At 54.1% G+C, this 27432-nt stretch overlaps 12 protein-coding genes across 12 annotated transcripts; 3 read left to right on the forward strand and 9 right to left on the reverse strand.

Annotated features, from left to right (window-relative positions):
• Positions 1 to 405: 405 nt before the first annotated feature.
• CCMA1212_010255 (uncharacterized protein) lies at positions 406 to 950 on the reverse strand (the record flags this gene model as incomplete). Its single annotated transcript, XM_073707307.1, has 2 exons — positions 406 to 566; positions 643 to 950. Coding segments are annotated over 2 exons (459 nt in total), but the record flags the coding sequence as incomplete, so codon positions are not given.
• Positions 951 to 1521: 571 nt separating this feature from the next.
• Positions 1522 to 3104, reverse strand: CCMA1212_010256 (Uncharacterized protein; the record flags this gene model as incomplete). The annotated part of the gene is made up of 3 exons (XM_073707308.1): positions 1522 to 2208; positions 2269 to 2403; positions 2460 to 3104. 3 exons carry the CDS (start codon positions 3102 to 3104, stop codon positions 1522 to 1524), a joined length of 1467 nt encoding a protein of 488 aa, XP_073554217.1.
• A 640-nt stretch (positions 3105 to 3744) lies between these two features.
• CCMA1212_010257 (uncharacterized protein) lies at positions 3745 to 5602 on the reverse strand (the record flags this gene model as incomplete). The annotated part of the gene is made up of 3 exons (XM_073707309.1): positions 3745 to 4744; positions 4806 to 5155; positions 5228 to 5602. The coding sequence occupies 3 exons, from the start codon at positions 5600 to 5602 to the stop codon at positions 3745 to 3747; spliced, it is 1725 nt and encodes a 574-aa protein (XP_073554218.1).
• A 3818-nt stretch (positions 5603 to 9420) lies between these two features.
• On the reverse strand, positions 9421 to 9691 carry CCMA1212_010258 (uncharacterized protein; the record flags this gene model as incomplete). Its single annotated transcript, XM_073707310.1, has 2 exons — positions 9421 to 9640; positions 9687 to 9691. 2 exons carry the CDS (start codon positions 9689 to 9691, stop codon positions 9421 to 9423), a joined length of 225 nt encoding a protein of 74 aa, XP_073554219.1.
• A 382-nt stretch (positions 9692 to 10073) lies between these two features.
• Positions 10074 to 12605, reverse strand: CCMA1212_010259 (uncharacterized protein; the record flags this gene model as incomplete). Its single annotated transcript, XM_073707311.1, has 2 exons — positions 10074 to 10481; positions 10692 to 12605. 2 exons carry the CDS (start codon positions 12603 to 12605, stop codon positions 10074 to 10076), a joined length of 2322 nt encoding a protein of 773 aa, XP_073554220.1.
• An 848-nt stretch (positions 12606 to 13453) lies between these two features.
• Positions 13454 to 13732, forward strand: CCMA1212_010260 (uncharacterized protein; the record flags this gene model as incomplete). Its single annotated transcript, XM_073707312.1, has 1 exon — positions 13454 to 13732. One exon carries the CDS (start codon positions 13454 to 13456, stop codon positions 13730 to 13732), a length of 279 nt encoding a protein of 92 aa, XP_073554180.1.
• Positions 13733 to 18193: 4461 nt separating this feature from the next.
• CCMA1212_010261 (uncharacterized protein) lies at positions 18194 to 18895 on the forward strand (the record flags this gene model as incomplete). Its single annotated transcript, XM_073707313.1, has 2 exons — positions 18194 to 18322; positions 18614 to 18895. The coding sequence occupies 2 exons, from the start codon at positions 18194 to 18196 to the stop codon at positions 18893 to 18895; spliced, it is 411 nt and encodes a 136-aa protein (XP_073554267.1).
• On the reverse strand, positions 18287 to 18925 carry CCMA1212_010262 (uncharacterized protein; the record flags this gene model as incomplete). Its single annotated transcript, XM_073707314.1, has 1 exon — positions 18287 to 18925. The coding sequence occupies one exon, from the start codon at positions 18923 to 18925 to the stop codon at positions 18287 to 18289; it is 639 nt and encodes a 212-aa protein (XP_073554269.1).
• A 1500-nt stretch (positions 18926 to 20425) lies between these two features.
• On the reverse strand, positions 20426 to 20641 carry CCMA1212_010263 (uncharacterized protein; the record flags this gene model as incomplete). The annotated part of the gene is made up of 1 exon (XM_073707315.1): positions 20426 to 20641. The coding sequence occupies one exon, from the start codon at positions 20639 to 20641 to the stop codon at positions 20426 to 20428; it is 216 nt and encodes a 71-aa protein (XP_073554268.1).
• A 698-nt stretch (positions 20642 to 21339) lies between these two features.
• Positions 21340 to 21601, forward strand: CCMA1212_010264 (uncharacterized protein; the record flags this gene model as incomplete). The annotated part of the gene is made up of 2 exons (XM_073707316.1): positions 21340 to 21344; positions 21424 to 21601. 2 exons carry the CDS (start codon positions 21340 to 21342, stop codon positions 21599 to 21601), a joined length of 183 nt encoding a protein of 60 aa, XP_073554264.1.
• Positions 21602 to 22860: 1259 nt separating this feature from the next.
• On the reverse strand, positions 22861 to 23383 carry CCMA1212_010265 (uncharacterized protein; the record flags this gene model as incomplete). Its single annotated transcript, XM_073707317.1, has 2 exons — positions 22861 to 23006; positions 23062 to 23383. The coding sequence occupies 2 exons, from the start codon at positions 23381 to 23383 to the stop codon at positions 22861 to 22863; spliced, it is 468 nt and encodes a 155-aa protein (XP_073554263.1).
• Positions 23384 to 26212: 2829 nt separating this feature from the next.
• Positions 26213 to 26446, reverse strand: CCMA1212_010266 (uncharacterized protein; the record flags this gene model as incomplete). Its single annotated transcript, XM_073707318.1, has 1 exon — positions 26213 to 26446. One exon carries the CDS (start codon positions 26444 to 26446, stop codon positions 26213 to 26215), a length of 234 nt encoding a protein of 77 aa, XP_073554266.1.
• Between the last annotated feature and the right edge of the window lie 986 nt (positions 26447 to 27432).

Below are 27432 nucleotides of genomic sequence, written 5' to 3' on the forward strand. Positions count from 1 at the left end.
AAATTGATGCGTCACTGACGCTGGCTTCGAGGATTTAGTAGCTCGCGACAACGTTGAGGCCGGGCAACTTGGCTTTTGACATTGCTTACGAGGTAGGAGAATAGAGTGAAAGATTGAGCTTGTCATCTTACATGCCTAGATTGCTGTACGAGGCTCCAATTCCGCATTGGGACTTTTGTCATGCACAACCGTTGCCCGACTACTTAGCAACTTGGTGACTAGTCAATAGAAGATACCTGAAAGCAATATACAATGTCGCAAGCAGTCTCGGGAAGGCATCAGGCATTTACACCAATGTGTCAATTGAGCTTGCTGAATGTCCCCTATATAAGATACATATGATACAATTCTCGAGGCCACAATTGGTTTCATTCTCTTCCCCAGGTTGCTGCCTCAAAAGCGCCCTCAAGCAGTCAAGGTGCCAGCCTCGATGTTGTTGCCAATAGGGTCGTGGAAGAAAGTGGCATAGTACTTGGGGTGAATGCCAGCTCGAATACCGGGAGCTCCATTGTCCTTTGCACCGTTTGCAAGGGCCGAGGAGTGGATAGCATCAACAGCGCTGGTATCTACAGCGAACAGTTAGCAATTGCAATTGAAGCCGCCTTCTCAAATTGTTGCCATTGTATGAAGTTTTATACTTACCGGCAGCTTGAAAGGCAACGTGCGCATTGGAGGTCTTGTTGCCGGAGAGAAGGACAAACTCGGGTCCGGTGGTGCCAAAGCCAACCATGCCTTCAGGGAAGCCAGGGAGTTTCTGAAGTCCGAGAGTCGTGAGGACGGTGGTGTAGAACTCGACAGTAGGCGCAAAGTCGGCCTTGGCGACGTGGAGGAGAACGTGTCCGATAGGCATTTTGAAGAGTGGATGGGTGTGACAGGAACAAAGCGTTGTAGGCTATTAGATGGTGTGGTTTGTTGTTGAGGTTTTGTTCTGTGCGTTGTGTGAGTTGCATCTCAATCCTGGAGAGGATGACTTGTAGGTCTTATATACACAATCTCAAGATGTTTCACTTCTAAGAATACGAGCCAATTCAAGGCATGTCCTACGTCAATATCCGACTCATGACAAATTCAAAAGCCCACGTCCGCAGAAATTGCACGATTCCACACCCATTCAACGCCAAATCTTGTTCGCTTCTGTCCGCTGGCATCACCGGTTGCTACTCGTCGGGCGTTGAAGGATCCAAAGCTGCGAAGGAGGAAGGGTGAAGACCGTCGACGCTAAGCCCTGCGTGGAATCCAGTACCCTTGTCATACTTCGGGAGAACCAAGCGGTTCTTGTGCGGCACGGAGGCGGCATTGAGTGCGGGCGCTAGACTTGTTCAGGGGACCAGTACCCCGGCACGGGCTTGAGGACAGGTTAGAATAGAGTTGAACTGCTTGACGATGTTGGAGCTTATGGAAGCCACTTGAAAAGATATTCATAATCAGGGTCATGGGGATAGCCTATTCATCAAGACTACAATGAAGTTGAAAGACATATCATCAATAGACGCTCTCTCTCGACTACCCGATTCCAAAGCTTCACTTCATCGAATCTAGTCGAGGAACCTTCCAACCCATTCTCTGGCACCAATCGATAAAGATCGCACTCGGCAGAAGATGTGATCCAGTTTGAAGTTCAGACTGTGTGCTCTCCATGTACCAATCCCGCCATCTTGCTGCTGTGGCAAGAGTCGTTCTCGCAACGCGAAGCTTGATCGCCATGAAAAGCTCTGCCTGGGACACCGTCGACAGCCCTTCCTTTTCAATGAGTAGTATCTTGGAAGCGTACTCCTCCGCAGTCTCCTCACAAGCGGCGTTCCTTACCGGATCCAAGCTGAAAGCCAAGCGGTTCAAAATGATGGACACCGCGTAACTGAACCCGAGCGCTTCGTGCTGTCTGTCTTTGTTGATGCGCAGACTGGCAAAGCCCGCTGTGTTTGGCGCAAAGTACCTTTCATGCCAAAGCAGAATCGACTGACGCAGTTGATACAGTTTGTTCATGATATGCTCAACCAAACTGTCTGGGGTATTGTCCCGGGTGACGCAAACGATTTGCGAAGCCTTATGGAAATACTCGGGCACGCGGCATACGTTGGTCAACAGAGAGACAATGGGCTCACTCCTATCGGAGAAGAGGCTGTCGGTCGTGGGTATGGAGTACAATGCAGCCTGCCAAGCGTCTTCGCTCAAGAAGCAGCTCTGGTTGGCGTTGAGGGCCTCGTGGAACTAAACGTGTTTTGAGCAATCACATACATCAGAGACTTTTCCAGGGAGGTCGAGGCTTACAATTTGGCCAACATGGGATAGAAGCAATGCTTTCTCAAAGTCACTCTCATAGCGGCCTGGGCCGCGGAGCTTTATCAAGGCACTTGCTCCAACGGAATGGTACGTCCAGGCATCTTCAGTCGACATTTTTAACAACTGTAGATCTTGTGAGCTAACCAAGCAAATTAGAAACCACAATATAGGGCTCTCACCTCGTATACCCCAAGTACTGCTGTAGCACACAGCACATCAGGTCGTAGACAGGCTTTAGGACACTGTAACTCGGCCTGGAGAGCCTTCAAGGCACTCGAGTAAAGCTTCAGGATGCCACAAGATACAGGCTCTGAAGGGGAAGAGAGCCATTGCTGAGCCCTGGCAGCCACACATGCGGCAGCCTTATCCAGAGCGCTGTTGTGGCCGAATCGGCTCGGCAGGTAGTTCAAATATGACCAATGCCGATCGCCCAGGACTTCGGCCAGCATGGTTGGTTTGCTTGCCAGGCGGCCTGCTGTCGTGTAGCTAATGTGGAAGGATGTCAACTGAGACAGGTCGAGAAGATCAAAGTTGTATCGCATCCTCAATCTCTCGTAAGGACAGCTTGAGAGACTCGTTGGAATGGCAGTCTTCGCAGGTATCCGGGCAGCCTTTGTTGGCATACCCTTCTCTCTGCTGTCCTCATCTTCCAGCAGCTCAAAGGGATACTGTAGCAGATTGTGTTGCCCATATCCACCTCGTTTCCGCCTGTCATGGGCGCATCTGCTCATAGCCTGTTTCCGAATCTGCTTCCTGGCATGCTTGTCATCGGGGACAAGCCGATTGGTTGCCGTTATGAAGACATGGGAAGGAAAGTCCGTCATGGTGTGTATGCCTGTGGTGGTACTGAGAGCTCAATCTCTACAAAAGACATCTTTGTGCATTGTGGTTCCATGAGTAGCCGTCGAAGCCGTAGGAAATTTAAGACGGCAATTCATCGTGAGAGTGAGCTTGGCTTGGATGGCTTAGCGTATCACTCTTATGGGGGGAATCATCCCGCCCACCTCCGTAAGACCTTGGAGAAAACCCGGGGATTTGGTGGCGTTGGTTGTGGGGGGTGATGCCCCCAAGAAGTTGACAAGGGTACTGTTTCCCATATTAGGGAAAGGCTGCTGAGGCGCTTGAACATGATGTAAGAGCTGAATCGCACGCCGCTCTGCAAATTCCGAGATAGTTGCTTTGGCAAGTCAGCGGATATGATAATTCAGTATGCAGTGGAACAGGGTGGAAAACACCAATACCAGTCTGCTACTATCGACTTGTATGTGATAAGCGGTCGCGTTTTCACGCACTTGGCAGTCCAGTATTATTCTTCAGTACAGAAAAATCTCATGTTGTAGCTCACCGTTCTATTACGTAGTTCTCAATGTCAGGTTCGATATACCGACCCGTCAATGAAGCCGCCAGCCTCTACATACAACTACTACTGTAATGCACCGAGTATACAGCACGGATATGAAACCCTTAATCAGTCACTTTTATATAGTATATCCCCCCTCTCCCCTTTACATAACTCACTCTCACCCTGTCACCCAGCCTCTCAAAGATCCTTTTCTCGCAATTCATCTTGTAATCCAGCTTTGAGAGCAAAGGCTGCAAGGCCGCCGCCAGACTGACACAGCTGTGATCCCTCACAGTCACACTCGTCGCCACAACCGCCGCAATCACCGCCAGGAGCAGCTGCAATCCCACTGTCAAGCCCAGGATCAAGTGCACAAAGACCCAGTGGCTAATATCCACCTTGATCCCCTTCAGCGGAAGCATTCCCGGAGCGTTAACGTTGGTGTTCACCTGGGCCGTAATGGCGATAACGCCAACCGCAAACGCCGCCGTCAGCTGCCCCATGCCGGTCGTGTTCCCCCCTTGAGTTGCTCCATAGTAGGACTCTGCCGGATAGCTCTGGAACTGAAAGTGCATGGTGCTGTTCGTGCTGACTCCAATGGCCGAAGCGCCGTAGCCCTGGAGAGCAATTGCAGAGGCCGCAAGCGAGGTAACGCTTTCGCCCACCTCTTGTACCGGATGCTGGACATTGGTGACTGCCCCTACGGTGATGTTGCAGCTGTAGAACCACGGATCCGTCTCCGACGCCTCAAACGCCAGGACATGTCCCCACGATGGCCCAGTGTCCCGAGCGGGATTGACCATGAAAGTCGTCTGATCCGCTCCATTGATAGCAGGAATCGTGAACTCGGTCCGATTCGTGTCCCCGATGATGATTGTGCGATGAGTCCCATCTCCTCCTTCCAGGACTTTCCATGCTTCACACGTCCCTGTCGTCGAGATGGATCGATTCGTGGCCACATTCTGGTAATACAGCAGGTTATCTGGCGTTGCTTCGTAAAATATGTACTGACACATGTTCTGATTGCAGTACACGAGATTGGCGTCTGGGTCCAGGAGCTTGCCGGGCCGGGGGATTTCGTCGATTCCGCCGTATCCGTAGGCGAGGGCGACGAGGCCATAGCTATATGAGTCAGTTACTAGACTCGTGTGTTCTCCTTCTCTTGATTGTTTCAGACACGTACTTGTTCGCCGTATATCGTAAAGCACTTATGGCCTGGGAATTGGATGATAGCACCTTGTTGGTCTGTATGTGGCTCATATCTGGCACTGCGACGGTTCCGGGCTTTGTCACAGTCATATTGTCTGCCGGATTGATGCTATACGTCAGGCCAAGAGTCGCGACGGCTATTTGGGAGGCCTGGATGTTTCTTTCGCCATCAGCTACCGCCTCCGAAGGAATAGACAGGGAGGAGAGACTAACCACGTTGACCAAGACCCAGAACAATGCGTATAACCTCACCAAATGCCGACGCGTCACGTAACCCAGCTGAAAGAGACTGCTGAAGTTTTCGCTCTGCAGGATACAATCGGCCTATCTGCGTTAGCATTATGAACATATTCGTTCCCTTGTGCGTTCGGCCAGGCGCAGTTCAGCTTCGCTCACCTCTTTCGGCGTCCACTCATACCAGCTTAACACCCACCATCTCAACTCTCTCACAATGTGCTTCATCGAGCTCGCAATATTCAGGCCCAGCGCAATCGAGATCGCAATGATCAAAGTGTTAAACTCCTTCTTCTTCTTGGTCACCATCGCCTCCTTCAGCGAATACTGCCAGAGCACGAGATACGCTCCGACAACCAGCACCGCCGTCACGGCCCATCGCAGCGCGCACGCGAGAAACAGGCGCTTGAACTGGTTCCATCGCTTAAAGTGTTCGCTCGAGAAGCTCTCGTTGCGCTGGACGTCACTGCGCAAACTGTCGCTCTGCCGGCTCTGCAGCGTAGGGGAATGCTTTGACGCTGGAGCAGCTGTGCGCATCTTTCAATATGTCTTTTCTTCGAACACGGAGCGTTCGCGACTCGTTGGCCGGAAATCGATTACATGTTCGTTTCGACAAGAGTTCGAGGCGCTTGACGCAGTGAATGTGTGATGATGGATTCCGACAATTCACAAGTTTCCGATTATTTCCAGTAGCATTTCGCTGCTGGAGTGACAGAAAGTAATAAAGAAAGGAGCTTAAAACAACAAACCGCCCGAGCAGAGCTGAAGCGTTAGAGTTCAAGTGGCACCTTCACAGCTCAAGACTAGTTCCTCGGTGGCAGCTGTCTAAAATATCGAGAGAAAGAAGTCCAAGAGGTTGCCCGAAAATTCCCGTCATTCTAGATTACCTAGTAGACGCCCTTGCTCCAACTGTATCCTCAACTGAGACATGCGGACTATCTTCATCTCGTTTGGCAGTTCTCGTCGCGCATGTGGAGAGAGGGAAATCTCGTGGCAGTGCTCCTTGGAGCTCATGCTACATAGATAAGGCTCATTCCGATCGCGATAATTCGTGTGACTAGCTCCTCAGGACCCTGAAAGGGGTAGAAGCGGCTTATATCCACATTTAAAGAAGAGGGACTTCTCCTTTTCAACGCCTTGAAAAGCCGCGCTGTCGCGAGATGGATACGAATTCCTTTGACAGCCTTCAACCCAAGAGTTTCTAACGCTAGCGAACCGTCTCAACTAACCACGGGTGGCAGAAGGCATCATTGCTTCCCTTCAATCATTACTTGGATGTACCTATGGCTAGAGTAGATGACACGTCCAAATCGCTGGGTGATCTCTTCAGCTCTAGTTCGCACGGACCAGCAGCTGTCAGTTAAGCAACTCGGCAACTCCGTTATCATGATTGCGTACGCGGCATTTGCTGGTTTCTCTCTGCCGGCACGGGACGACTTGCTTGACACATATGGCCAGTCTCCGTAATCTCAACTATGATATGGCATGTTCAAGTACAGAACACCACTACGATTCAATTCGCTTTCAGCTGTATACTACCTTTGTTACCTGAACCTCGGAGATTCCTTCAACCTCTGCATCGGGGTTGGTATTCAGCGCTTCAGACAGTTGTGGCATGACATGCATAACATGTAGACAGACTTGCAAGAAACAACTCAACTGCGCCCAGCACAAGCGAGGTTCCATCTCATCCTCATTCTGGTGAGTGCATACAACAGGGAAATCCCAATCCTTGATTCTTCAAGAGCCCAAGCATATTATAATAGCACATCCACAGCCCCCTTGCCCACAGCCCCCTTGCCCAGAGCCCCACGGCGTCTTTGTCTGTTCCCATCTTCTCTTTATGATTTTCACTGTGGTGAGGAGATGGGGTTGCTGACTTGATGAGAGTAAATAGGTCGCGCAAAACTTCGCCGCAAACGTCGCGCTGGCCGTCGGAACCAACCTGGATCAAAGATCGTCGCGCACCCTTGTGTAGGCAGGAATCAAGAAGGTTGTCTGCAAAGAATGACAGGCCCAGCTCGGCGGAAGAAACTTGTGTGCTCGTATTCTTGCCACTTCCATTTCGGCGGCCTGCTGACACTGACCTGCGGCCGCGGAGTAACTGAGATGTATTTCTCCTCTTCTGCAACCTTTCATGATGCGTTTTTGGGCAGTCGACACAATGTGATGGGCGTTCGGCATATGCATTAACACCCAGATATTACATCCTGAACACCTCGTACCTCGTATAAAGAAAGCAGAAACAGGTCGTCGTACCGTCCCGCGTTCTGGAGACAGTCTGCAATGTCACCACGGCAAAGGAGGCCTGAGTGGTATAAGTCAAATCGTGGGTATCTACGAGTACGCCGTACGGAGTAGACTTTACACGTAACTGCCTTAGCCTTGGCCGTAGAACACCTCGGATCCTTGTCCACGATGCACGACCCTCAATCGAGAACTTGTCGTCTCCACAAAGCCATGGGTCCACCGTCTCTGCTCTCCACCATAGCTGCGTCTTCCCCTTCTCCATTTTCATGCAGCTCGAGAGGAGGCACGGAGCGCGGGAAGAGCACAGACACGGGCCTGGCTCCGCTGAACCAAGCCGGATAGCAGACGACAGAGGAAAAAACACCCCGGCTGCGTCATGGCTAGCACAAAAGCCCTCATCGCTTAGTTAGTCAGTTCAGGCCAATCCATCTGCTATACTAGCTCTTGCGCTTGTATCGACAGACCTTGTCCTCTATCATGCCCTTCACGATCCTCCATCTCCATTATCATTCCTCAATTCACACACGCCCCCTTCCTACATGGTCCCAGGCGTCTGTACGGAGTGGTCTATACCGTTTCGTCCCCATTCGCAACACCCGCCGTCTCCATCTCTATCGAAACCACACTCCCCTTGCTAAAACCACAGCCAAGGCCAGATTGCCAATACCTACCCCAACCTCCGCACCGCAAGTACGATCAACACAACAATATATATAAAAAAAAAAGCAGCCCCTCCCATAACGGCTGGCCCCCCCGGTCGTCAGGCACCAAGACATAAGCAAGCCTATAAAAACAGCCACTCCCCTCTCAACACATGTTCCCTCTTTTCCCCGTTTTCTCATGCACATCCGCCCAAACAGATGCCACCAACGAATGCACGTCGCTTGCCATCGCTTTTCCATTTCCCTCTTTTTTCCTTCTTTCTTCTGACCCTGGCTTCTCATACGATTACGAGAAAAAAAGGACCGTCCATAGCACAAAATTCCCTCTGCCTTCCTACCTGCTCGCGTACAGTAGCGTAGAACGTGCCTTGCCTTCTTACATACCTTCTCACGCAGCCAAGCGGATTCGAACAGACATGGAAAGGGGAAACTGATACGCCCCCCTCCACTGAGATGTGATGGGCGATGCAAACTCGCGGCCGCATGCTCCTGACATACAGCACAAGCACAACACGGCAACACAAACACAAAAGGCACGCACGACGAGCAACACAGCCCAATGACCCGCATCCGTTGTTTGTTCAACATGCTCTGTGGTTATGCACGCACTTCGCCCCTCCCGGGGCGCAGAGTCTTGTCGAGTTCTTCGCCGCCGCCAGACCAATGGTCCGCTCAATCGCTCACCCGCCCACACGCCCGCTTGCTGACTGACTGACTGACTGGCTGGCTGGCTGGCTGGCTGGCTGGCTGGCTGGCTGGCTGGCTGGCTGGTGTCTCCCTGTTACTGTCCTCTGTGCCTTCTGGATTCTTTGTTTTGCCTTCTGGATGGGTAATGTCGAAAATACACGCTTCTATTACGCACACAATGATGCTGTGGTTTTACTGCCCATCTACACTCCATAGTGCTCCCCCAAGACTTGAACGAGGGATCCTCTCTCCACGCCCGTGACTTCAGATATCCAGCAAATCTGGTCCAACAAAAATCTGGTCTAACAAATGCCCCCAATTGGTTCTCTCGATGCCTTGCTGCAATCCCAAATGCCGCGACCGGTTGGGCCGTCGACGATAAACGAAAAGGCCGCATCTGCCATGGAAGCATAGGCAATTCACAGGCAATCATAAATCACGGCACACCAGAAACAAAGAAACAGTAGACGGGAACTCTGGGCATAACAGGTAATCTAGGCAATTTCATTCATGTCTGATCTCTTGCGTGTAGAAGCTAGTTGTAGCAGCAGTTGCACTGGCAGTACGTACTGGGAGTGCCTGCAGAACCAAATCGAAACAATCAATACCATTATCAACCGACTTTTTCCTTTCCATTCTCCGCCTGCTCGTAAACAAGTAGCCCAATGCACCCTGGACCGAAAAAACCAACCCCGTCGGCCGCCTATCAGTCCATTCCCTGGAAAATACACAAATGAGAGCGTTGACAAGTCGTTATCAATCCGCCTGGTCCTCTTGTTCATAACGGTCTGGAGCCGTGAAAGACGTATAGAAGAGCGGGACGAGAAGAAAACCCCGTGAGAGACGAAACACAGGAGATGACCCGTAGTGGCTAAGTGACTCCATCGCGAGACCTGTCATGAACCGAAACCAGCGCGCAGAAGAAAAGCAAACAGAAGCAACCAAGAGAGACAAAAGACCAAACTTCCCATATGCCCTTGTAAACGCCAAGCGAAAAAGAAAGAAAAAAAAAAAGGACAGACCCCATCGTGTGTGGTCAAACTCCAAGAGATACAGACAAGAACCAGAAAGAAAAAGAAAAAGGAGATGGGAGGATAAAAAATACAACTCCCGCTCTTGCTTGTTGCTGCGAACAATGGAGAATCGACGGCTGCAAAGCGAACCCCAATCTGCTTCAGGGTCGATAAATGAGAAGAAAGGACAAGGCAAATCATGTAAGAGCCTCGTAGTGTTAAACAGAGGATAACCGTGGTGGTGGTGGTTGTCCAAACCCAAAACCAATTTGTTTTTTTGTCGTTATAAAGATCGTCAGTGTTGAAAGAGAAAAAAAAGAGAGAGAAAAACCGTCAACCGAGAAAGATCCTGCATAAAGCCGATGACCTCATCCGATAAACGCTTCCGTAGACAATCTAGCCCCGGATGGCGGTAGCGGTATGAGGCTCTCCGTGCCAGCGAAATCGTTGTTGAATCATCTGCTGTGCGAAGAAGGGGGCATCAGTTGGTGATGAGGAGAAGGACGGCGATGGCGAGCGCATGTGCGTCATGGACTTGGGAGTCGACGACTGCTCTCTGCTGATGAGAACAGAGGACATAGAGTCCAGGGGAGACGAGTGCGATGCCGCGAGGTAGTCGGCCGTCAAGGGGCGGTCGAGCTTCATATCAATAGGTTGATGTAGGCTGTGGTGAGCCGCAGGACCAGTGTGGTGAAGGGGATGAACCGCCATGGTATCCGACGCCGAACCCGGGCTGCCGCCCTCGTTCTCTTCGCTCTTGGTGGCTCCAGTCGTGGCCGCCGTGGAGGATTGCTTCGAACCAAACTGTGAAAAGGGAAAAAGCCAAATGTCAGCTACACTATACCACCCATCTTTTTCTTCTCATATTTTGCTCATTGTCCCCCCTCTCCCCCCCCCGAGCCTCTCTCCATCAAATCCTGTTGTGACGGCGGCAACTTCCTTGTACAACAACTAGACTGCGGCGGGCGGCTGGGGCGGCTGGGGGACGCTGAAGTGATCTCCAGGGGTACGTACAAAGCAGTATTTACTGACGAGCTCTTCGTAGGAAGAGCTGGAGAGGCCGAGACCGAGGCCAACGTTGGGTGAGGGAGCAGCAGCGGCAGCGGCAGCGGCAGCGGCGGCCGAAGCAGCGGGTGCGGCGGAAGGCTTGCTGGGCTCCGGAGCAGACGGTGCGCTCGTCAGGGGCGGGCCAAAGGACATGGGCGTTGGGCTGTTGCGGACGTTCCTCTTCATATAGAGGGCGTCCTTGTCCTTGGCCGCGGAGTCCTTGGCCGCCTGGACGGCAGCGCTCAATGACGCTCCAAAATCATAACGGTTGGCAAAAGCCAGGCCGCTGGGCGCGGTGAGGCCCAGGCCCCTGCTGATGTTGTCGCTGGCCAGGTTGCTGGCCGACTTGCTCTTGAGACGGAGGCCGGGAGTGTTGGACTCGCCCAAGTAGTCGTTGATTTGCTGGTCGTCAAACTTAAACTTTGGTTTCTTATCAAAATCGTCAAACGAGAAAGGCATCTGTCCGGACCTGCCGAAGCCTGCGGGCGTCTGCTTGCGGTTGCTGCGCGGCAGGTTGTTGCTGGCGGACCGTGACACAGCGCCCTGGAAGCCGTTCTTACCGTTCTGAGGCTTAAACTGCTTGCGGAAGTCGACCTGGAAGTTGGCCGAGTTGTTGCTGTCCCAGTACTCCTGACCATTGACGTTGTAGCGGATGCAGAAGTAGAGCGTCTTCATCTCCAGGTTGATCGTGTCCGACAGCTTGATGGAGAAGGTGAAGCGGTCCTGGGGGACACGAGTGACCTGGGGGCGGATCTCATGGGTGAACTCGGCTACCACTTCCGAAGTCGTCTTCCAATAGTCGAGCGTGAAACGGCAGACAACCGACTTCTGGTACGACAGGTTGGACACGGCCACGGAGCCCAGCATTGACTTCTGGTCGGCGGACAGCCAGACCCTTTCCAGGCGGACGGGCTGCTCGCGTCGCTGCGGCGAGTCCTGGGGGAAGTTGTTGGTGATGAGCTGCCAGTCAAACGGCGGTGACCGCGCAACAGTCCGCTTCTCGCCGCCAGGGAACGGATACTCCGCCTCGCTGTCGTAGTTTTCGACGGGAGACGAGCCCGCGCTGACGGCAAGCGGCCGGTCGACCTGCAGGAAGTGGCGGATGTGCTCCAGGTGCGAGTCGAAGTGCACGGCCTTGGTGAACATGGGAGTCCCGGGCACGCTGGACGGCCGCTTGTGCCCTCGCAGCGCCGGCCTCACCAGCTCGCCCGACTTCTTGCGCACCATCGGCGGCTTCGGCCTCATGTCGTCTTCCGAGTCCTCCGAGACGGTCTGCGAGTTCTCGGCAGAGGTCATGATGGCGGATACGTTGGGATCCGTGGCTGACCGGACGTGGCCCCGGCGCCCCGTCGTCTTGGGCAGATCGCTCAGGCTCATGGCGCTGAAGCTGGTGTGCACGATGCTCCGAGGAGTCTCATCGTCGGGGATGAGTCTCGACTCTTTGCTCGGCGGCGACGGCGTCCGGGGCTGGGGGATCTGGCTGACGGCGTCCCTGAGCTTCCCCAGCTTGCGCCCCCGGATCTCCGGACGGCTGTCATCCTCGCTATCCGACGATGCTGAGTCGGGCGGCGAGATGATGGCTGCATTGGGGATCCCGCGGTCGTCCGTAACCGGCGGCGGAGATTTGCGCAGGCTGGCACTCACAGCAGGGGTTGCACCAGCGTTCTTGACCTCGTCGGAGGAGCCATAGGGCGGAGACGGCGTGGAGTGAGCCTCAGTGGACGGGGGGGCAGACGGCGTTCGGCGGTTCTTGTTGAGGTACGAGGCAGAGCGAGGCAGCGACGGCTTCTGGCCGGAGGTGATTGATGAACGCCGGCTCACATCTGGAGAGACGGTCGCTGAGGAGGCGGGAGATCGGTGAGAGGGCGGCGTGTAAGGCATTCCCAGGATCTTTGCGGGGGTACTGCTTGAAGAAGAGCGATGAATAACGATAACGTGATCCCGGTAGTAAAAGAGAGATGCTGCAAATAATTCTTCAACGGCTGTTAAAAAAAAACTGGGCCGTTGCTAAGAGCTGTTGATTTGCACTCTTTTGTCTCGATTATATCATAGGACGGGAGAAAAGGGCCAGGGGTGGTTGTCGGGCCTCAAGGTGACCGACGAGATGGAACAAGAGTAGCGACAGGGAAGCTAGTATCTAGGTGGGATGATCTGGAAGCCGGGAAAGTACGCTGTCAGCACGTGGTGGTCAAGATCAGAGAAGTGTAGTCGATGTTTTGAGTTGGTGGACAGGGGGTGTTCAGTGGAGGAAGGACAACGCATGACTTTCAGGCGACCAAGAGTGTTATTCCATAAGCAGAGACGAGGAGCGGCGATTGTTTATGACGGAGAGGGTTCATCTAGGCACTGGCGGAAAATGAAGAAACGGTGTGGAAGAGTGGTGAGATGGAGCTTGTCAAGATGGAAAACACAAGAGAGTATGGTAAACAAGGTTTGCATGTCCAATCCTTCCACTGCCACGGCTGGGGCTATGCTGGAAAGTGAGTCAATGGCGCCACTTACAGCAAGTTAAGAAAAGTCTCCGGAGTGCACAGGAAGCAACGACACGGTCTCTAGCTCGGGCAATATTCCAGCAACCGAGAAGAGGACTGTGAGGTGCAAGCTGTGGAAGCTCTCAAAGAGCTCGAGATGCGGAGAGTCGAGTGGTTAAGGTCGTCAGACGGGGGCGAGCCTGACGAACTGATATGAGCCGGCTCGGTTTCCAACGGTGTCGAGTCGGGCAGAGAAGGATGAGAGACACGGAGCAGAGACAATCCTTGCACGATGACGCAGCAAAGACGTGGCTGAAGCTCGAGGCGGATTGTGGAGATGCTCGAGAAGAAGGGAGAAGAAAATTGGCGATGCACGGCAAGAACGGCGATGATGGCGGAGGAGAATTCGACGACGGCACGGAAATGACGGAGAGGAGGTCTGTTGTCTGGTCTTGGGTCTTGGTCCTCTGTGCTCTGATTCCACTGACTGGAGGCTGGCAGGACGTCGTGGACTGGGCTGGTAAGGCGAGGATATAATGTAGAAACCCTCTGTTGCAGGAGAAGGAGAAGGAGGAAGAAGAAGGAAGAGAGGAAGAGGCGGCCCGGTTGGTGATGCCGATGAAGATGAGGAAAATGGGAGGAGATGGGGAAGTCGAAGACGGAGGAGGTGGGGAGAGGCTGTTTTTGGCTGCGTGAGACGGGCGATACGTACCGCTGAGCTGCGCTCTGTGGTCGTACCAAGGCAACGCAAGCGCAGCAAGTACCGGCGCCCAAATGGGGACCCAGAGGCGAATAATGGCGAAAAAAAGGAAAAGGGAAGGGAAAAATTCAACAGGCTAGAGCAGCGCCATCGTACAGGTACCTGCTAGTGGAAGGCTCGGGCCCGGATCCAGGTTGCTGTACATGCTTGGGTGTATTACAGGCCAGTCCGCTGCACTGAGACCTTGGACCTGCCCTGCTCTAGGCTGCATGAGGATGGGGGATTGCAAAACTTGGCTGCTTGGAACTAGCGGCAGAGACAGGGGGTGCGAGAGGGTGCCGGTCGAGTTGAAGTCTCCATCTCGAATCTTGTCATCTCGCCGCCGTCCTTGGCCGGCTGTACGAAGCAAATGGGCGGGTATAAACCGAACCCTTGTCCCGCCCCAGCACCGCCTTACTTACAAGTAACAAGTCCCATACATGCTATGCCTTACCTTCATACTAAGGCACTGCACTCCGTCCTCCGTTCCGTTCAGAAAAGCACTACTCCCTCCCCAACCAGCCGGCCAAGCCAGCCAGCAGAGACCGAGTTCTCCAGAGGGCTGCTGCCACACTGGTTCGATGGCTTGAGATGGTGGGCCGCCGTCGATCGGCTTGGAGGGTGGCCTGTCCTTAGCCCCAGCAACCTTCATCCCTGAGAGAGGGGCCTCGAGATAGGCGGCCAACAGGGGAGGGGAGTGGGCAAGGACGACAAATGGGCGAGCCGAAGCAACAGCTCAACCGCCTACCTGAACCCTGGCAAGCAAGACGACCACCAACAAACACTCAGCAGCCCCATCGCGGTGCCTAGTGTTGGTGCAGGAAAAAAAAAAAGTTTTGTGTGTGCCTGTAGATGGATGTACGGTAGCATCCAGCGGCCCAAGGTCAAGGTCAGGAAGCCATGCGTCGTCTGTCTCGAGTCTAGCACATCTCGAGCAATCTCGTAGGTACATTGAACAGATGAGTTCGAAGTAGGAGGTTCCTTTGGATCTCCAAAGGGACGGGGCTCCTGTGCTAGCTCCATCTGTCCCATCTCGACTGGCGATGGAGCAACTCGCACTTGTTGTGCTGTGGTTCCCATTATTGCAGGACATGTATGATATGAAGACACCCCCCCTTTTTTTCCCCATGCCGCCCCTCACTCTCGAGCGAATCCGATATCAACATGCACCAAATAATATCTTGTAACAGGGCGGCAAATGAACGACAGATAATGAACAACGAAGCGACTGAGCCACTGGAGGAGGCGAAAAAGAAGAAAACGAAACGGATGAAAAGAGCCCAGAATGCATACACGTACGCACCACACGCATTGACAAAACAGACGAGCTCTGTTATCCTCGTCTGTACACAGACAGGCAAGGCGTGTGCCAAAGTCTTACAGTACGGTGCAGCGTTGCATCCTTTTCCCCTCCCGCAGCCGGGTGCCGGAGAGAGGGGAGTTGGGATTCGGGCTTGTGAAGTTGCGGGTGAGGTCGTCCGGCGGCCAACGAAGAAGAGCTCAGCAGAAGCAATGCAGCCTGATGCAACGACGACTGAAGTAATACTCGCACTAGATTCATACCAGTAGAGTCAAGCTGCTGCGGCGTCGAGGTCGCGCGTCTCTGGATGCCCGCCCATGTTTGCGGAGTCGGCCGGGAGCTTGCGTGCAAAGCGCCGTTCTGCAGCAGCTGCTAGCCACCCAAAACTCGACATACGCGCTCTACACTGCGCCTTTTGGCTTGCCCTGCCGTGTCTGATATCCTCGCTCATGTGTCGTCTCCTCTCAATGCACATGTACGAGCCATATACGTACTCCATACAAGGCCAATGCAATGTATGTACATGGCAGCGGGCGCGTCTCTGTACCGGTACAAGCACGAGGAAGTGTTACTAGCAGCATTTCAACCTGGCTGTGCTAATGCACACAAGCTGCGCACCCCGTGCCATCGCCATCCTGCCCAAGACAAGGTTAGGGGGCCAAGCAGTATGGGAATGCCATGGCCAATTCGAGCAGACATGGAGTACATGTAATCATCAATAGAGGAACTCCGTCCCTACGGACACGGAGCAACCGGTATGTATGTGTTGGGAAAGCCCTCTGTCGGGGCCACAGGCTTTACACCAGAAGGGGCGGGTGAAAGCCGCCCCCCAAGATAGATTGACAGAGCTCACATCGATAAACCACACGGCGGCAAGAGGCGAATGATAACAAATGCAGTGTTACATACCTGTAGCATCCAGCGCCAAAGAGAAGACGGCAGAGATGGAGCACAAGGGAAGAGGACGGGAGGACGAATTACTCATTTGTCTAAGCTCGCCGGGAGGGGGGAGACCCAGCTGGCGGCGTCTACGGGCGTTTGCGAGTTACCGGAGAGGGCAGCACTTTGTTCTCGATCTTATCCCGTTGTGTCATATGAGGTCTATTCTACCATAAGCACGAAAACTGCGATTGACAACCGAAAAGGCTGGTCTGTCATCAGCATGGCTGGTCAGAGACGCCGTTGCCTTTTTTAGCACAGTTTCTGGTTGTCTCTCGTCTCTGCGTCTGCCCTCCGCTCAGATAAGCGGCCGCCGAGACACTCAGGCAAGGGATGAAAGAAAAGGGCGAAAAAAGAGGCGTCAAACCCAAAGTGGAAGTGCCGCTTGTGGCGTCGCCTGATAACAATGCACCCTTTATTAGTAGTTGTCATGAGGATGTGATTGTGGCCTTGTTCTGAAAATCACGTCTTTTATCATCAGGGTACCGATTGTGCAAGTCCCGTGGGCTGATGTCGATGTCACATGGATCGAGGGTCGCCCATGATGTGATGGATGTCCACAGCACCACGCAATCTGCTGGCCGCAATCTCAGCATCTCATCTCATCTGCCATCGTCCTCGCTTGATCTTGGATTGCGTCAGTCGCGAAACATGTTTCCGTCTTTTCTTCTGGTTTGCACAGCAGCAGCAACAAGTCCGAGTATGACAAAGACCGGTAGTAGTCATATAGTACAGCAATTAAGTAGTAGTGGTCAGTCATGCGAAGTCCTCAGGTCAGTTCTCCATACCTTAGTAGGTAGGTACGAGTACGCCCAGCTAGTTTCTTAGCTTCTTCTCCCATTCTTCGGTCTCCCTCGTGGCCACGCGGAAAACCGGTCAAGCCGGATATGGCCATGGAGACGACAACTGAGGCTGCCCGTTTCACATTAGCGGTGCTCGTTCTTGCGAGCATGTCACCAGCACTGACAAGAATTAGTTTCGTGCAAGACACTGCTCTCCAGACCTCAAGCTTGTCTGCTTACATGGTTGGGGATGCTGCTGGGACTTCGTGTGAAATGAGGGTCCGAAGACCAAACACGCCCATTGCGCGGATTGTTCATGACCTGCCAAACAAGCTCGAGCTTATTACGGATACTCGCTTGTAGCCGTAGCAGCATAATGTGTGTACCTACCAGGTAGTATGTACGATTACCGTGTGATATGCCCTTGCGGATGGTTTCCACGCAGAGGCGTGTCTCATTTTCGTCCTTCGTACCTCCGTACTGCAAGGAGGGAAAAAGCCAGTGCGGCTTTTGACTGGCAATCAAACATCAATGGAGCTTGCCCGACAGGTAAAATTGCAGATTTTGTGGCAGACTTCGAGCCCTTGTTGGCTCACAGGCCTGGCGATTAGCATTGAAGAGGGCGACTGGGGGACAAGATGCGTTCAAGGTATTTTTCTTGCTTGCAGCCTTGCACTGCAGGCTCCGTGCGTCGCTTGTCACTCCGTCCAAGTATTGCTACCTCCTCCCAGCAGCTTGTAGCTCTGTTCAAGTACCCTCTTTTTCCTCCCAATTGATTCCTTGCCCTGTGCTGCGCGGCCCTGCACCAGAACGGGGAAGCAGAAGAGGGGGAAACCAGATCGAAAATGCAACCAGACAACTGCTGCCGTCTTCTTCGACAGTTTGCTGCGAGTCTGCCCATCCAGCTCCCAAGAACCTACGCACACACCGGTAGGCTTTCCATAGGAGAATTTCTCGTTTGGCGCCAGGGGTGAGAGCCTTGGTTGAGTGACAAGGGCTGGATGGACTGGGATGCCATGGCACGGGCTGGGACAAGCAGCAACAAGCAGCGAGCATGCGGACGAGGATAGATGGAGTGGACTCTCCCGGCATCAAGCCCGGTCCTGGTGTGGCGCCCGACGCTGTGGTCCGTTAAATATCGTACCCCTGCACCCTCGCCAGAGCAGGTCCATGCCGACGAATCTCGGCCGCTCATTGGCAGTAGCTCAGGCCTGAGTTAGCTGTTTGATGTCGAGATAATGACGTTTGCTGAGGCTCGCTCAGACAGCGCCCTCCAATCAGGCCATGGCAAGGCAACGCCGCAATGCATTCCGCAGCGTGGCCTTCCTGTTTCACCTTGGCTCTCTTTGTCTCTTTTGCGACCTGTGGTTCGTCTCGGGTAGTATATGGCGTATTGTTTGGGTGGTTTTGTTCTCCTTCTGATCGTCTCTCTCCCTCTCTGTTCTCTCCCACCCACACAAAAAAAAAAGTGGGAGGCACCGGAACAAAACGCTGGTAGCTGCGGAGTAGATCGAGCGAACTAGCATCTTCCTGAGACGCCGAAGTGGTGAGCCCGTGTGCTCGGGTGTCCGCCCCGGATCCGGGATCCCCTCGAGAGCCAGCCCGTCAGTCCATCCATCTGGCTCACATCTCACGAGGAACAGCTGACGGCTGTCCAGAACGATGCACAGAAAGGCCAGCTTCCCCTCCCCCGGAGCCCAACTCGCATCTTCCCCACGACGGACCGAAAGGCCTTCCCCAGGTTGTCGAAACTCGGGCTCGTCATGCCTCCTGATGCAGAGAATGCAGCTCCTTTTAGCGAGTGCATGTCTGCTCTGCGCCGCTGCTGCTGCGCTGCAATGCCTGCGCGCCCAAGGATGGAGCTGGTTCGGGCTCAATTGGCTCCAATTGCTGTCGAGGGCTCGCCGCACATGCGAGCTGTGTCCAGAGCTATCCGATAGTGTAGGCACCTCTCCCCGTAGTATCTGCATCTGCCTGTCTCTGTCTGTCTGCGCATGAAGCAAAGGGCAGCAGCGGCACGGCACGGCAGTGTGATGATGGCTTCGCCTCGAGTCAGGCAGCGACCGTTGGCCGGAGGAGTTCCGTCGAGAGCGCGGCATTGGAGCGCCCTTTTATCGGACGAGGCAAATATAGACAGCGTGAATAACAGAAACACCACGGCCAATGAACGAGACGGGCGCGAGAGGCCATCACGATCGAGTCACAGCTGAAGAGGGCGTGCATCTTGAACGCCCTCCAAGTCTCCAATTTTTCCTCTACCCTTGATTTTTGCCAGTTTCCCTCCTCCAAGGCGGGACGTACCTGGTACCCACAAGGCGGTGCTTCCAAGGCACAAGCTTCTCCATCGTCAGCCACACCGGGCTTTGTCAGCGCCAAGAGATAAGGACGGGTCCCGCACGGGCCAATTGTCGAGCGCCCTGTTCTCGCAGGTGGAGCGCGGGCAAGCCACACGCACGGGCCACTGATACCAGGGGTGGCTTGTCCGTTGTCCCCAGCGCTAGCAGACGCCAGCCTTGCCCTTGGCTTTGATACAAGAAATCTCAACGACAGTCAAAACCTTCTTCCCACAGATCCTTGCTGCTGGATGTCGCCCATCTCCATTATCCCCAGCAATCCCCAGCATCTCCATCATTCTCCAGTTGCACGCTCCCGCGCCGTGCCACTGCTACCCGCTCCTGCGTGTCGTTGTACCGGTACCAGCAACGGAATGCAAGCAGGCAGCAGCACAAGTACCTGTACAGAGCTCGGAGCTCGAGGCTTGAAGCACGTCGTCTCGAAAGCGATTACCTACGAGTAATTGCTTGCTCGGCTAACATCCTGCACTAGGTTCTGTTCCTTGTAGTAGGTACAGTACTTGCAATATTCAAGGGAGGTCTTCTCTCGCCTCTCGTACGAGCATGCAAAAAGGACCCGTGGTTGTTGCTTGGCATGCACGCCATTCGCAGGCGGCTGGATCTCGTCATCAAACGGGCAGAACTGCATCCAGACAGTAAGGTAATGAAAAGATGCTGGCCTAGCGCCGAGCCGGGCGTCCGAGTCGCTTGCTGCTGCCCAGCACATCATCTCGCATCTCGAGCCTCGTCTACCTGCCTCGCACATGCTCCTACATGACGCCTGTGCTCCCTACATGATGCTAGCGACAGATATCACTCACTCCATGTCCACTCTATGGAAGCGCCTGACCACGGGCAAACGCACATCTCCGCATGCTTAAAACAGCGCACCTACATACATTTCAAGCACCTGCCTTGCCTGACTTATCCGCACTCACACGGCAGCGTTCGAGCCCGAGAGCTGACTTACATAGGACCAGCATGCAAGTACTTTGCAGCCCGCTACAACGCTTACTCGAATTCATACCCACTATCCTCGTACTCCGGACATGGGCAGTTGCTGATGGTGTACAAGATAGATGACGGGAGCTTGTCTTAGCCAATCTCGAGGGCCAGCGGCCCAAGCACACAGAGCGCTCAACCTCTGCCGCCCGCTACGGCCTCGTCGTCAAAGTTTGCGGAACCGGAACTCACTTGTGGCCACTCGTTTGCTCTTAGGCGCCAAGGGCCCTGCTCGCACGTCCAGAGATTGGCCTTGTAGCCCTCACGGCATCTGCATGGCGTTGCAAGCGCAAGGATGGCAGGGCATAGCATGGCGATACTATCCCCAACAAGCAGCAGCGTCTCCTCCATGCCTCCCTCCTCGTTCGTCAGCCAGATGTACCACTGTCACGGCGTAGCGTTGCAGCGCGTTGCACTTCTTGCTCGCCAGCGAGTCAGTTTCAACAATGGTTCCCATCTGAAAAGGCACAGCAGCGCGGGTCACTGGCACTGCAAGTCATCCTCTCGAGGGCACTGCGGCATCAGTGCTGCTGTCGCCGCTACCGCTCCCTCCTCTGCCATCTAGGTAGGTAACGTACGAGCAATAGGTTGGTAGGTCACACTACCGGGTGTTGTAGGTAGTACGATCGGATGGTCCTCAAACTCCGTACATCTTCCGTATTGCATACCTGACCTTGTCTTGTACGCACTCAATCGCACGAAGTACATATACCTACCAACATGCAAGCTCTGTCCGTGCAGCAGAAGCAGCGGGCAAGACGGTGACTAGTTTCACGCTTTGCAGCCGCATCTCCACCAGCCAACAGTAAGCGAGGAAAAATTAGAAGCGGACCACTTTATGCTTGCATGGGTGCGAAGGTGGGAGGGGAGCACGACAGTCTCTGATACGTAGGGACGCTGCAGAAGTTGGTGACACCAACCCTCGCCCTCGTATCTCCCTAACACGACCCACGAGAGGGAGCGGCTTTCACATGGTAAGCAAGCAGGGCACAAGCACGATGCTGCCACCTGCCCGCGAAGGTGTCGTCTGGAAGACTCGCCAGGGGAAAATGTCGTGATGCTTGTTGTGCGATTCGCAAGCCATCTGAGTCAACCGGCTGAGGCACCCTCAGGCCGGAGCTGTGAACGGTTAGATCGTGGAAGAAAGGGAAGGACAACGAAGATCAGGAAGCCCCGGGCCAGGCACAGCGACGACGAGCAACGACGAGCGACGACGAGCAACGACGAGCGACGACGAGCGACGACGACGCCGCCGCGAAACTACTTCCAAATCGAGTCCCGAATGGCATCAACCTCAACGCCGCCGGATAGAATGGGCTACCGAGCCGGTGGCGAAGCTCCGCGGCGACGCTATCATCGGCTTGGTGTTTAGCGCTGGCCGCACCGTAAACCTTGCAGCCACATCCCTCCAGCTCGGGCCATGGGCTCACCGATATCCAGCCCGCAGAGAGAGATGGGAATAGTGAAAAATTTCCCAAGGTTCCCTCCTGAGGTGATGAGCGGAAGAGGGCTCATTACGAAGTACTTGCTCCCTACTATCACGGCATACTCCGTACATGGTTCTCTGGACGTAGCAAGAAGACTCGGGTGCGTCGATGCACGCCACCTGAAACCGGACCCAAAGGCTGTTTCTTTCCTTTCTCCTCCATCTTCCTCTCCCTTTTTTTCCTCTTTTCGCAATTTCCCGCGTTTGTGATGCCTCACGTCGCATCGCCGCTGCAAATCAAGGCCCCCCGGCAGCTACTTATACGTGCCGCGCAAGGTAGCCGGCGAAGCCCAGAGTTGGATATCATGGCAGCTGGAATTTGCAATTTGGTCGTCTCGAGAAACAAACATCCCCCCTCCCGTCTCAGCAACAGAGCTGGGGGTCACTGGCTTAGCGAGTTTCACGGCCATCGTTCGATCGAAGTCCTTGCCCCTTGTGAGGCTGCCATGGACGCTAAGCAAGGGGGGGGTGTAGCTCTCTCGCCGATTCCAGAGATGGAATACGTTGGGACTAACGCACAAACCAGCTCTTCCCCCAATAGGAGAGGCTGCCTGGGCTGAAGATTCGAAGAGCTGAATGGGCATGCCAAGGGAAAGATGAAGCCTCTCAATCTTGGCCTATTTCCTGATGTCTCTCTTTCGGAGTGACTCCTGTTTGATTCTGCTTACTCGCGAGAGCCGGTTCATGGCACTTTCGGATTCCGACTGAATCAGCTGCTCGTTCATCTCCGCGCACGGCACATCCACTTCCGATAACAAGACAAGGCCGCCGCACAAAATCTCCGACCCTCGGAGAGCTTATCTATCACCAGCAAGCCCCCGGCTGTCGCTCCGAAAAACACTCATGCTGTGCAAGTACTTGGTACCACCGAGACATTCCATCTCACCTATGTGCGAGATGGAGCATCTGGCATCAATGCCCAAGAGGCACAAATCACTTGCATCCCGACGGCCGTCCAGGCCATGTACGAGTATGCCTCTAGCCGACGCTGAAGACATCCGACAGAGGCCCAAAGCCCAAAGGCCGTGAGCATGCAAGTCGGAGCGATCCGTACCCACAAACTCCCGTGTCCGGCTGCCCCACCTCACGATGCCTCTGCCGCCGGGCTTGTAGGAGGAGTTGAGTTGGTGGTACCGGGTGTGTACAAGTGAGCACCACCAGACTGGGGCCATTTTGAGAAGGATCCAAGGGATTGGGGCACGGGATGCGGTTTGCGCCTGCGAAAGCTGGCTGTACACACAAGTACACCACCGAGGTCGACACCGCTGCAGATGCGAGCACTTACATGGGCTCATAAGCACGTCTGTCTCGTGTATCATGTCATGTATGAGCATGTATGGGCATGGATGCATGTCTCCTCGACCCAAGAGACGCACAGCCGGACTGGCGGCTTTCGAATGTTGCGCGTCGGCGCTTCCAGCCATGCGCAGCGCAGCAGAGCCACCCGTGTGTGTGCCGACCCCATAACAGCGAGCAGGCGTTTGCATGTATGTATCACAACTTGTGGGAGTCCGACGAGAACTCGCCTTGGCGAGGGCTGACGATGGACGCAAGGATCCGAGCTTGGTCGGCATCCGCTTCGCCAGGCCACGCTCATGCCATGCCATGCTATGCTATGCCATGCTATGCCATGTAGGTTGGACGGAGTGGCTTGCTTGGAGTGACATGTATGAGCATGTACGATGTACTCATACCTGTAACCGGGAGCAAGCACATGCGCGCGGGTATGGCGAGCATCAGCAGAGCATCAATAGTTGCCGTTGTCCATGCATGCAGGCGGTAGGCACGGGAATCATTCATCTCGACATGACTATCTTTGGGCATACGCTGCTAGCACTCTAACCCTTGAGAACTGCGGGGGATATGGAGGCAGCTGACCCTCGAGTTTGAGCAGGCATGTATACATGTGTAAGTGTGAGTATGTGTATCATGTACGGAGTATGTGCAAAGTAGTAGCAAAGCAGGAGGGAAGACGTGTTCTGGCTGCTTGAGATGGATGGCACAGCAACATAGAACGCACATTAGCAAGCCAAGCCCACCTCTCCCTTCCCTCTCTGCGTGATGGAGGAGGGCGGAGGGAAAAGAAGTATCAAGAAGAAGCAAGAACCTCTTCAACACCCTCATCATCACCAAGGTCTTCCTCGTCGTCTTCTTTTTGCCTCCGACACGCAGGCAATGGACTGGACTGGACCCCTGTGGCGAGAGTATTGAAGGAAACAATTCGACAAGGGGAGAAACGCCTCCCGGCGCGATGGCGAGGTCCCTTTCCGCATCACGCAGCACGCATCACACCGTCCTTCCAGACTTATCTCCATTGCCGCATGCCGCGAACCAATGTAAGGAGATTGGGTCGCGCGGCGCACGGAGCAACTTTCTGGGTGGTGTGGCACTTACTTTCTGGGTTCTACAAGCCGCAGAGTTCAAGGCAACGACGCAAGAAGCTAGCAGCGGTTTGGTATTACCATGTCCACACCGAGTCGTGTGGTAGCAGTAGTGGTAGTTCGTTCGGAGGGTGTGAGTGGGAGGGCTTGGGTCAAATGTGAGTGGGAAAGGCTGAGAGAGGCTGCAGCGCGCAGGCAGGCATGTCAAGCAAGCAATCCAAACCCACTCGTTCGCTCGCTCACATCTCTCGCCCTTCTCATGCCGTGTTGACGAGGGGGCTATGGACGGACGGCCTGACTTGGGTTCGTTGCTGGTGGATACGGTACCATCCAAAGGATCTCCCCAATCAAATGAAGTCGCAGCCCATCCAACAGAGATGTCCAGGTCCAACGATTGGGCGAGATGCTCTTGTTGTGGGAGCTTTTGTTTCCTCCTCTCTTTTGCGCACCCCCCAGGGAACGAAAGCTCCAAATGGGACCCGGATGGCCAGAGAGGATGAGTTGTGAGAGGCGGAGATTCTCAATTCGTGGAGATAAACCTCCTCGCCTGGAGCTTGATCCACCAGCTGGAGGCAGCTTCTAGTAGAGGGTTGCTAATGCAAGAACCCATTTACAAGTCCTCGGGTCGTGGATTGTCGTTGTGGTACTATATACACACAAGCGTTGGCGAGCTTTGTTGATGATCAGCACGCAAGCCCGATATGTCTTGCCAAAAAGGCCGGCCGAGCTCCGGATCATCCAATCTCATGAGGCCTCAATCTATGTCAATCGAGTGGCTTGATGTCCCAATGTCTATTCACCAAGTCGGCAATATCAGCCCAGGGATGGGTCTTGTGGTTCGACAAGCTGCAACGACGACGACGACGGAGTTCCCCCGGTCAAGCCACAAAATGCGACCACGGCTTGCGCCTTTGTCGTGCATCTCTTCCATCTCGCTGCCACCCTAGCTACAGTACCAGCCTAGCCACCAGCCGGCCAGCCAACAGCAACGGTCGATGGCGTCTTCATCCTTCCCTCACTTCCCCACCCGTTTTATCTCAACCCCGTAACATGGCGTACAAAGTACGGAGGGGCTCTTCTCTCTTGGCTTTACTGCTCCAAGTATCGGTTCCATTGGCGCCAGGGGTTTCCAACTTGCTACCCCATTATTACCTTCGTACCTCTACTCCGTACCACCTTGTCTACTGCTGAGGTACTCGTACTCCTTACCTATCTCTGTCTCTGCCTCCTCCCTCGTGGGAATATAGTCACAACTACTAGTGATATGGAGCAATTGTTCTAGTCTTGGTCGCCCTGCATCTGCATCTTGCTGCTCCGCAATGTGGCGCCCCAGAGCTCGTTTACTGTAAATTACCCAACCTCCAAAAAGAGAGATGGGACTGATAACAGGAAATCACATGCTTCACCACAGCCCGCGTCTCATCCATCCTGCTCTATGCAGTGCAGCTCGTATGTAGCATCTATCAGATATCAACGCTTCAGGGGTTTTACCTTTGATTGCACTTGCATAAGACCCCCAGAGAGCGGCGCGGGGTAAAATGAGGGTTGCCATCTTCAGTCTTCCTCGCTTCCATCTGTGATTTTGCGGCAAGCTTCCCCGGGGGGAAAGGAGGGGACCCTCATGATGTTCAGCCATGGGGCGTTTGTTGATGTGCTGGCAGCGTAAAGTAAGGACTGGTGGCACTTGACCACTTGAGTCTGCACCGTTCGCCGCGGGTTCATGCCATGCTAGTTCACCAGTTGCCTTCGAGAGACGATACCTGAGGTGGGAGGATAGGAGGTGATTCGTGCTGTATTCGTACAGCTCCTACTTGTAACATAACTGGTCACAAGGTCATGGCGAGACGGGCAAGACGGGCAAGACGGGGACGCAAACCTCTGTCCGTCTTGATGCGGAGCAGAATGCGTCCAAGTTTCGCGCCCTGCAGCACCAATCTGCACCAGCTGTCCACCGAGATTCGAATCCCAGCAGGAGGACTCCATAATAGCGTCCGTAGTGGTAAAGGCTTCCTTTTCGAACCACATGGGCGCCTCTTCTTCTCTTGTCCGTCGGTCTCAACGGGCCTTTGGGCCTTGTAATACCCCTTGTGTAGCCGTTGGCCGCCCTCTTTGGCGTTTCAAGTTCAGAGGCTTGCGTGCTTGCTGCTGCTGCTGATGCACGGAAGAGCGAGGACAGGGGTTACCGTGACCCGTAGCATTAGAGGCGGGGCACTCCATCTGCCTTTGGTGCTGATATTTTCCGCTCGATGGAGCTCTCTGCCTTGGTTTTTGCATGCTTGATGACGACATGCTGATGCTTGCCGAGCTCCATCCTGGGACCTATGTTCCTCCGTATAGGAGATGGGAGTCCGGGCTCATGTTGAGCTTTGCGGAGATTCTTGACCAGGAGACGGGACGGGCGAGCTGAGAGAAGCGTCGAATTGTTGGGCTTCAAGTAAAATTGCCCGAATAAGCATGGGGACCGAGAGAAAAAAGTGCGTAGCATTCAGTTCGTATCTTGCAAATCAGTTCGCCACTGGTACAGGTACAAGCGCCCTAGATCGGATATCGCGAAGGCTGCCAAGATGGAAAACAAGAGAAAAACATCGTGGGAAAAAAAAAAAAGAAAGCAGTCTAGGAGCCGCGATCGTCCCGCAACGAGCGTCAAGAATGCCACCGTCGAAGAGCCACGGGGATTTAAAGGTGATGAGCGGCGCAGCGAATATCAGGGACCTGCTGTATTGGCAGGCCACCCATCCGAATGCATCACTGCCAAAATCCGGAATTCTGGGCTTTGCCATGGCGGAAAGGGAACGAGATGGCTGTCAATCTACATCGTTTTGGCGTTGACAAACAGGAAAAATCAAAGGGTCTTGCCCACCATCTCGCGCCACAACGGGGAGGATGTGCGCGCCGCCTCTCTCATGTTGCGCTTCGTGCAGCTCGAAATAGATTGAGGCTTCGTACTATATTTGCCATTCGATTCCATATGAGCACGAGGTTTGAACGAACCGTCCATGAGAGGGCACACAGGCAATCCTCCCTCCCAATCGTGCAAGTATGTATGGCGTGTTACACACCTCCAGGACGAGAATCGAACGTTCCGCCGCAGCCGGCTGTCGTCTCGCTCCTCGCTCAGCCCGTCTGTTACTCAATGCATTGTGACACCGTCCTTTGCCTCGGAGGCCAGAAAAAAGAAAGCCACCTACTCCCTTGTGCATTCTCCTGCTTCTCCCCCCCAATTGCAGTGTTCCTTTGTTCCCCAGTCGCCTCCCTCGTAACAAGACGTGTTACCA

Source organism: Trichoderma ghanense (assembly GCF_004382785.1).
Source record: "Trichoderma ghanense strain CCMA-1212 chromosome Unknown scaffold_23, whole genome shotgun sequence".
Classification (NCBI taxonomy): Eukaryota; Fungi; Ascomycota; class Sordariomycetes; order Hypocreales; family Hypocreaceae; genus Trichoderma; species Trichoderma ghanense.